At 60.6% G+C, this 8,306-nt stretch overlaps 1 protein-coding gene across 1 annotated transcript in view; it reads left to right on the top strand.

Moving 5' to 3' along the window:
• Positions 1 to 8,306, top strand: part of FLT4 (fms-related tyrosine kinase 4) — a 32,537-nt gene that overhangs the window by 11,333 nt on the left and 12,898 nt on the right. Inside the window, exons 11-23 of the mRNA XM_008572516.1 lie at positions 1,164 to 1,287; positions 2,371 to 2,479; positions 3,466 to 3,828; positions 4,121 to 4,267; positions 4,367 to 4,498; positions 4,670 to 4,776; positions 5,189 to 5,324; positions 5,800 to 5,904; positions 6,248 to 6,361; positions 6,605 to 6,693; positions 6,833 to 6,983; positions 7,495 to 7,589; positions 7,950 to 8,072. Of these exons, the coding sequence (XP_008570738.1) occupies positions 1,164 to 1,287; positions 2,371 to 2,479; positions 3,466 to 3,828; positions 4,121 to 4,267; positions 4,367 to 4,498; positions 4,670 to 4,776; positions 5,189 to 5,324; positions 5,800 to 5,904; positions 6,248 to 6,361; positions 6,605 to 6,693; positions 6,833 to 6,983; positions 7,495 to 7,589; positions 7,950 to 8,072 (1,795 nt within the window). The remainder of the gene's footprint in view (positions 1 to 1,163; positions 1,288 to 2,370; positions 2,480 to 3,465; positions 3,829 to 4,120; positions 4,268 to 4,366; positions 4,499 to 4,669; positions 4,777 to 5,188; positions 5,325 to 5,799; positions 5,905 to 6,247; positions 6,362 to 6,604; positions 6,694 to 6,832; positions 6,984 to 7,494; positions 7,590 to 7,949; positions 8,073 to 8,306) is intronic.

Raw genomic sequence — 8,306 nt, 5'->3', positions numbered from 1 at the left:
CCTCCCACCCGACCCCCACCTCCGCCCCTTGAATGCAAAGCCTCCCGGACACCTAATTGTATCATCTGGAGGGGACCAAAGGAGGTGCCTCAGGGCACCCCCCGCTGAGGTGGCGGACCTGGGTGGTGCTTGCACAGCTCAGCTCATCTGCACAGCACTCACGGTCACCCCTGAGAGATGAGGCAGAAGGGTCAGAGAAGGGAGGCAACGTTCCCGAGGTCACAGCTGTAAGCAACACAGCCTGCCCAGAGCTGTGCCCCCCTACACTGAGCTGAACGTCACCGAGACAGACAGGCTGAGAGAACACTCAGGACAGCGACAGCTAGACAAGACGGGAGAGGACGGTGCTGAGGTGGGCAGGGATCTTGATGGCACTAAGGAGCCAGTGAAGGGCATTGAGGAGAGAAGTGACAGGTCAGGTTTGCCATTTAGCAAGAGATCCTTGTGTCATAGGTTGGGGAGGGACAGAAGCAGGGAACCCAGGCAGGAGACCAAGGCAGCCCCACCGGCCAAGGGGTTGCAGCCCCAGCATGGTCAGTGGGGAAGGCTCAGGTGGCCTGTGGGCTTGAACCAGTCCAAAATGTCCAGGGCTCATAAGGGAGTTTTCTAGACCACATGGCCTGCAGCTCACTGCCAGCACCTCCAGATGGAGCCCTGGGGGCCCCTTTCTACTCCTCTGCTAGGGGCAGACAAGAGCCTCTCTTTGGGCCCTGAGATCCCCCATCCCAGAGGGAGGCCAAAGGTGCTGCGGGTGCACACCCTGCCTAGAGGGAGGCTGCATCTCCTAAAAGGGGAAGAGAGAGAGGGAGGCAGGGCAGAGAGGGCTTCCTGGGGCAGAGTGGTGACCTGGGCAAGCTGGGTGGGCAGATCCAAAGCGGACTTTGCAAGAAGGGACACAGCAGAATGGTGGGGGGATAGAGTGGTGCCTGTGTGAGCATAGGAAGGCTGTGTCTGGCAGCCTGCGAAGTATGGGTTGCAGGAGCTCTGAGCATAAAGAATGTTCCAGAAACAAGGCCTCCATCCCCTTTGCTTTCCTGTGCCAGCCTTACCCACCATGATGTGAAATGATTCTGAGGATGACAAAGGCTTGACCCCTACCCCCCAGTGTGGGCCCTCCCTGCCCATATCCATGATCTGCCCTTGACCCTCCTGGTCTCTGGCAGCCGGCGGCAGCAGCGAGACCGCATGCCACAGTGTCAGGACTGGAGGGAGGTGACCATGCAGGATGCCGTGAACCCCATTGAAAGCCTGGACACCTGGACCGAGTTCGTGGAGGGGAAGAATAAGGTACAGGCCAGCTGTACCCCTCAGTGGGGAGGGAGAGGAAGGGAAGTGGGGAGGTCCTCTCCTGCCTTCTCCCAGTTTCCAGGTTTCCACAAGGCCTGCAGAGCTTAGGGGACAGCAGCTGAGAGCCAGATGACCTTTCTGCCATCACTGGGCCTCAGTCCCTTGATGCATGTAGATGGAGGGCCTCACTTCCAGCTGTTTCCAAGATGTGGAAGCTGAAATCCAAGGCCATGGGCCCCAGGGCTGGGAGGGGACGGGTCTAGGAGCTGACCAGGTCTCCACAGAAGGCTGCTGAGCCGCTGGACCAGCCTGGGGGCAATGCCAAGAAGTAGGCCAGGCGGGGGAGGGGGCCTGAACAAAGGCACCCACTTCCTACAGTCACTTCCTGTTTTCCTACACACCTCCAGAGCCTCTTCCTGTTCCAGGCCTGGCCAGGAAGTGCCCGGCTTGGGGTGGGGGTGGGGGTCTTCAGAGGGTAGGCAGGGCCTATGGCCCTCTCTCCACCCCTGCTTCTCAAGCTTCCTACTCCCAAAGTCCAGAGTTCTTCTGAAATCCTGGGACCCAGCCCCTCCCCTGAGACTACCCTGGACACTGGGAGGGGTGTTGTGGACAGCCCTGGGGCCAATGCAGGCACATCACAGGATCTCACACAATGGCCAGCTACTGGCGTTGGGCCACAGCCTGACCCCACTCCAGAAGTAGCTGGCCCCTTGATGTGACCGTAGCCTGAATCCTAACTCTAGCTTGGACTGACCCAGTTGCCAGGCTGGCTCCTGGCCCCTCCTTAACATGGCTACAGAAAGCCCAGTCACAGCTAGAGGTCTCTCTGGTCCTACCAAATGCCACCCTCTGACCTCAGCCACATCCTAGGCCAGTCGTCCATACGCTGTTCCTTGACTTTTCTGGGGAGCCACCTCTGCTACCCAAGGGCCTCTCCTCTTCCCTGCCTCACCATTGCTGGTCCTGTTTCTGACCTTTGGTCATCTCCAGCCCAAAGCCTCAATTTACCCCCTACAGAAAGGGAGGGTTCAAGCTGGGAGAACTCGGGCAGGGAATGGACCCTCATGCCTATGCTCTAAACAGACGGTGAGCAAGCTGGTGATCCAGGATGCCAATGTGTCTGCCATGTACAAGTGCGTGGTCTCCAACAAGGTGGGCCAGGATGAGCGGCTCATCTACTTCTATGTGACCAGTGAGTGACCAGACCACCAACCAGGGCAGACCACTTCCCTAGGGCAGGCTTGCATGCAGGGTCAGGAAGCAAGATTGGGCTCATTGAGTTTCTGGTGACCATGGGGTACTCAAGAGAAAGATCCGGGGCCCTCTGGGCCCCTGGGCCAGGGTGGGAGGGATAGATTGGGGGTCATCCGCACGTGGACTGGGTGCTGATGCAATGGGATGGAATGGCACCCTCTGCCCTGGAGGCACCTTTCCCAGGTTCTCCCCCATGCTCCTGGCAGCTCCACCTAGCCCTGCCTCCCTCCCAGCCCCTTCCTGTGCCCCAGAGCCCTGCCGCTCATGTGTGCATTTTGCCCTGGGGAGAAAGTCCATACTTTACTCAGATTTTCAAATATGTTTGTGACCTCAGGAAAGTTAAGAAGCTCAGGAGTGAGCAGTCGCTGGGCCCAGGGGTGTAGGTGAGGGCACCTTCAGGGAGATGAAGCCAGAGACAGCACCTGGGAGGGGGGAAGAAGGAGCCCACAAGAGCCTTCCAAGAAGTGTCTGGAGAGACAAGGAGATCAGGAGCACGGCGCTGGCAAAAGCGAATGAGGAAATTGTTCCAAGGACAAGAGAGTGGTGGGGGCGTGGTCAGCAGTGAGAGGGAATGAGGACTCAGGTCCACACGAGTCTAGTGACAAGGAACTCGTTAGTGGTCTGAACTCCTGAGAGAGGTGAAGGAGGGAACCCAGTTAGGGCTTGTCCAGGACGGAGGGACAGAGGAAGGCAAGGCAGGAGGAGATCCTGCGAGGCTGACTTCAGAGAGCTGGCCCCGTCGGTCAGTGAGGCAGAAAAAACGGGGAGGAAGAGGGCTCTGGGATGGTGTCCCCAGCCCCTGTACGGTGACGCACACTCTTGATTGACACCTAAGTGAGTTCAAAGGCCGATGGGGTAGCCAGCACGGGGGATAGGTGGGCAGACACCAGTGCCAGTGTCACAGGATTCCCCCTCCCTCCCCAGCCATCCCCCTCGGCTTCAGCATCGAATCGGAGCCATCCGAAGAGCCCCTGGAAGGCCAGGCCGTGCGCCTGAGCTGCAAAGCGGACAACTACACGTACGAGCATCTGCGCTGGTATCGCCTCAACCTGTCTACGCTGCACGATGCACACGGGAACCCCCTGCTGCTCGACTGCAAGAACGTGCACCGATTCGCCACGCCGCTGGCTGCCAGCCTGGTGGAGGCGGCGCCCGGGGCACGCCACGCCACGCTCAGCCTGAGCATCCCCCGCGTGGCGCCCGAGCACGAGGGCGACTACGTGTGTGAGGTACGGGACCGGCGCAGCCACGACAAGCACTGCCACAAGAAGTACTTGTCAGTGCAAGGTGAGGCGGGTCGGACTGCGGGGGAGGGCGGGGCCGCGCTTGCCGTCCAGCGGCCACTGCTTTCGCCGTCACTCCCAGCCTTGCAAGCGCCTGGGGGGTCCAGGCACAAGCCCGGGCCTGCATGAGCGTCCCCCTCCCCAACACCACCACGGAGGTGTGCAGCCCGCCGACCCCGCGCTCAAACCCAGAACCTTGCTTCAGCTCCCAGCAGTCCTGCTCCCTCTGCTCCTCGTCCGGGGGACCCACCCCGAGGTGCACCCCCGTTTACCTCCCTCTTGACCCCCGCCCCCAGCCCTGGAAGCCCCTCGGCTCACGCAGAACTTGACCGATCTCCTGGTGAATGTGAGCGACTCTCTGGAGATGCGGTGCCCAGTGGCCGGGACGCACGTGCCCAGCATCGTGTGGTACAAAGACGAAAGGCGGCTGGAGGAAGAGTCTGGTAGGGAGGGCAGTCCCGGGCGCAGCGCGAGATCCAGAGGCCCGAGAGGCCCACGCCCCCAGACCCACCTGAACTCAGAACCCCTGCCCACCCCTGCAGGAATTGACTTGGCAGACGCGAACCAGAAGCTGAGCATCCAGCGCGTGCGCCAGGAGGACGCGGGCCGCTACCTGTGCCGCGTGTGCAACGCCAAGGGCTGCGTCAACTCCTCCGCCAGCGTGGCCGTGGAAGGTCCAGCCTCCGCCTCGCCCCCTCCACCCAGTTCCCGGCCCCAAGCGATGCCTTCCTACGGCCACCTTACGCAAGTCGTGCCCACCAGAAGGGGCGCTCCCCGCAGGGTGCGCCCTCTACCCACCCCGTCCCCCGCCGCACACACACACTAGCTCCTTTCTGCCCACTCAGGCTCAGAGAATAAAGGCAGCATGGAGATCGCCATCCTCGTCGGCACCGGGGTCATCGCAGTCTTCTTCTGGGTCCTCCTCCTCCTCCTCTTCTGTAACATGAGAAGGGTGAGGGCTCCTCCCCTGCTGAGCCAATCCTCAGCTCCTAATGGGGTCTCTCTTGCGTCCTCCCCCACCCCGTTCCCACCCTGGCCTTAAAATAAAGAGTAAGATCCCCACCCTGGTTCACCTGGCAGCCTTCCCTCCTGGGAAACTTGCCCATCCCTCTAGGCTGGGTTATAATGCGGGCAGAGGTTGTCTATTAGTCTCTCCCCTCTTGACTGAGAACCCCAAGGAAAATGCCATCTGTCGTGAAGAAAGTTTTTTTAAAGATGACTGGTAAGGGGATCTTAACCCATGACTTGGTGTTGTCAGCACCACACTCTCCCAAGTGAGCCACGGGCCGGCCCATGTGGACAAAGTTTTGCCAAGCCACAGTGGTTGGCCACATCAATGAGCTGTCCCCCCCCCCCATCCCCAGCCGGCCCACGCTGACATCAAGACGGGCTACCTGTCCATCATCATGGACCCCGGGGAGGTGCCTCTGGAGGAGCAGTGTGAATACCTGTCCTATGATGCCAGCCAGTGGGAGTTCCCCCGGGAACGGCTGCAGCTCGGTGAGGCCAGCACCCAGCCTGCCCCACCCACCACCCCTGCCTAGCAGAGGCAGCTTCAGCTGCTGCAGAGTCGGGCAGAATGGAGTGCCAGCAATCCCTCCAGTCTCAGAACTTATGCCAGGCAGGCCTGCCTGGCCCCCACCTGGCCTGACCTGCCCATCTGGGTGGGCGGGTGTCCCCAGAACTGTGGCCAGGACTACCAGTTCCCAGGCCCCCAGTGTCACTTTCTGCTGCTCTGAGCAGGGTGGGCCTATCACACCTGCCAGGAGAGGATGCGATGTCTTCCTGTTGCTGCTCCTTTCCCTCTTCCCGCTCCTGCTCCCCATGCTCTTCCTGTTTGGCAGAGAGGCTCCCCCTGTTCCTCTTGCTCCTAGGACTGGCTTCCTGGGCCTTAGGACAGGTCACCCCTGCTGCCCACCCGTCTCCACCCTAACCCCCATACAGCTCACTTGGAACGGGCTCTCTGCCTCCACAGGAAGAGTCCTCGGCCACGGAGCCTTTGGGAAGGTGGTGGAAGCGTCAGCTTTTGGCATCAACAAGGGCAGCAGCTGTGACACTGTGGCCGTGAAAATGCTGAAAGGTGGGGGCTCAGTGGGTGGAAGGGGCAGCTGAGCTGGTGAGGAGCAGCAGCTCTGGGTGGGACAGTGGGGCTGTGGTACAGGAAAAGAAACAGGCTTAGAGCCAGTCTCCCCCAGGGTTCTTCAGGGAGGTTGTGGGAGCCAGAGCCAGGCTCTCATTTGAACCTTCTGCCTCAGGGGGGCCAGCGGAATGAGCAGGGGACCCTCCACCCACTGCCCCCCTGACCCACAAGACCGCTGGCTGTGCCTTAGTGAAACCAGTGGCGGAGGAGGAGAGACAGGCAGGGATTCAGGCAGTGTCCAGGGCAGGTCGGACATCACGTGAGGTCCCTGTATCCCTTCCAGAGGGTGCCACAGCCAGTGAGCACCGTGCCCTGATGTCAGAGCTCAAGATCCTAATCCACATCGGTAACCACCTCAACGTGGTCAACCTTCTGGGGGCATGCACCAAGCCCAACGGTACCGAGCTGGGGCACCATGGGGAAAGGGCCAAGCCTTGGGGGTCGCACTGGTGTTCCAGGTGGGAGGAGCCTACCCGACTTGGAATGGATGGGATCAGGGCGGTGCGGAGACTGGGCGCGGGGCAGGGCGCAGGAGGGATGGGGGCAGTGGCAGGTGCCAGGCAGGGGCATTGCTGCAGACCTGGCCCTCCGGCGCGCCCTTGGTCGGTAAGTGCCTCGCTCCTGCCTTGCCCTGCCCCAGGCCCCCTCATGGTGATAGTGGAATTCTGCAAGTACGGAAATCTCTCCAACTTCTTGCGCACCAAGCGGGAGACCTTCAGCCCCTATGTGGTAAGTGGGCACCCCAGCCAGGGGCTTGGAGGTCTGCTGGTGAACCGACGGAGCACCAAGGTGGGTGGAGGGCAGGAGTCGGAGGCGCCTCTGCAGTGGGTGACCAGGCCTCCCTCAGACCCGCTTTGTGCATCTGCAGGAGAAGTCTCTGGAACAGCGAAGGCGCTTCTGCGCCATGGTGGAGGGAGCCAAGGCTGATCGAAGAAGGCCAGGGAGCAACGACAGAGCCCTCCTCACACGGCTCCTGATGGGCAAGGGTGGGGCGGGGCGGGCGTCTCCAGTCCAAGAAGGTAAGAGCCTGGCTTCCCCTGCTCAGTGTCTGGCTGGCACAGTGATAGCTCATGGTCAGGCACCCTAGGATAAGCCGGCCTGGGACCGTTGGTGGAGGGGATTCCATGGGAAAGCATGTAATGGGCTCTGCCTTAGGAAGGAAAGACACCTCAGGGGCAGGTTTCACAGAGGTGTTTGAGGCATCAAGGGATGGGCGGCACAGGTTAAGTCCTGGGCATCACAGGATGAATAGGAATTTGCCTTGCAGACAGGGTGGGGGAGCAGTCCAGGGCCAAGTGGAGGTGCAATGGTATTTACTGTTCTGGAAGTAGTAAGTGGGTGTCCCAGAGAGAGTGGAGGCTGAGGGGCAGGAGAGGGCTGACATGCTTGTTAGCTAGTGCCAGGGGCCTCAGGGCCCTGGCCAGGAGGGATGCAGTCAAGGCTGGTGAAACAAAACTCCCTTTGGGGCTGGGTGGAAGATGGAAGTCAGGGAGGAGCCTTCTGCTAAGCTCACCTCACTCCTTTGTGCAGCCGAGGACCTGTGGCTGAGCCCGCTGACCATGGAAGATCTTGTCTGCTACAGCTTCCAGGTGGCCCGAGGGATGGAGTTCCTGGCCTCCCGCAAGGTGAGCTCACCCCTGGCAGTCCCTTCAGAGGAAGATGGGCATAAACCCACCAGTGTACTAAGGTGTGCCCAGTCCTAATTTCAACCCACAATGGCCCTGTGGTCAGTTAGCATCTCTCCCATTCTGCAGAGGAAGAAACTGAGCCCAAAGCATGGAAAGGACTTCCCAATGTGTCTTGGCTCATCAGTGGCAGAACTGGATGTGGAATCAGAGTCTGTCTGATTCTAAAGCTTTCTCTGCTTTTCCCACAATTCCATGAGCTCTTTGTGATGAGTCCTGGGGCACCCTGGAGCTCCAGGCATGGGTGTCACCCCAGAGGCCTACACTGACGACCCCCCCCCCACCTCCCTGCACCCCTAGTGCATCCACAGAGACCTGGCTGCCCGGAATATCTTGCTGTCAGAAAGCGACGTGGTAAAGATCTGTGACTTTGGCCTTGCCCGGGACATCTACAAAGACCCTGACTATGTCCGCAAAGGCAGTGTGAGTGCAGGCTACTGAGAGGAGGGGAGCTGGGGGCCAGGTAATGGTGGGGGCCGTGGAGCTCCTGTCCAGGAGTGGGGGGAGAGGTGCTGGCACAGGGTGACATGGACTTCTCGGCATGTCAGGCCACCAGCTGCCAGGGGACTCACTGCCCCCTAGACCCCACCAAGGTCTGAGGGCCTTACTAACTCCACCCACTGAGGCAACCTGGGACAAGGGAGTTGAGAGACAGAA

This window comes from Galeopterus variegatus, unplaced genomic scaffold (genome assembly GCF_000696425.1).
Source record: "Galeopterus variegatus unplaced genomic scaffold, G_variegatus-3.0.2 Scaffold797, whole genome shotgun sequence".
NCBI classification, from domain to species: Eukaryota; Metazoa; Chordata; class Mammalia; order Dermoptera; family Cynocephalidae; genus Galeopterus; species Galeopterus variegatus.
Note: the sequence above shows the minus strand (reverse complement) of the source record. Positions and strands in the feature narration are given on the sequence as shown.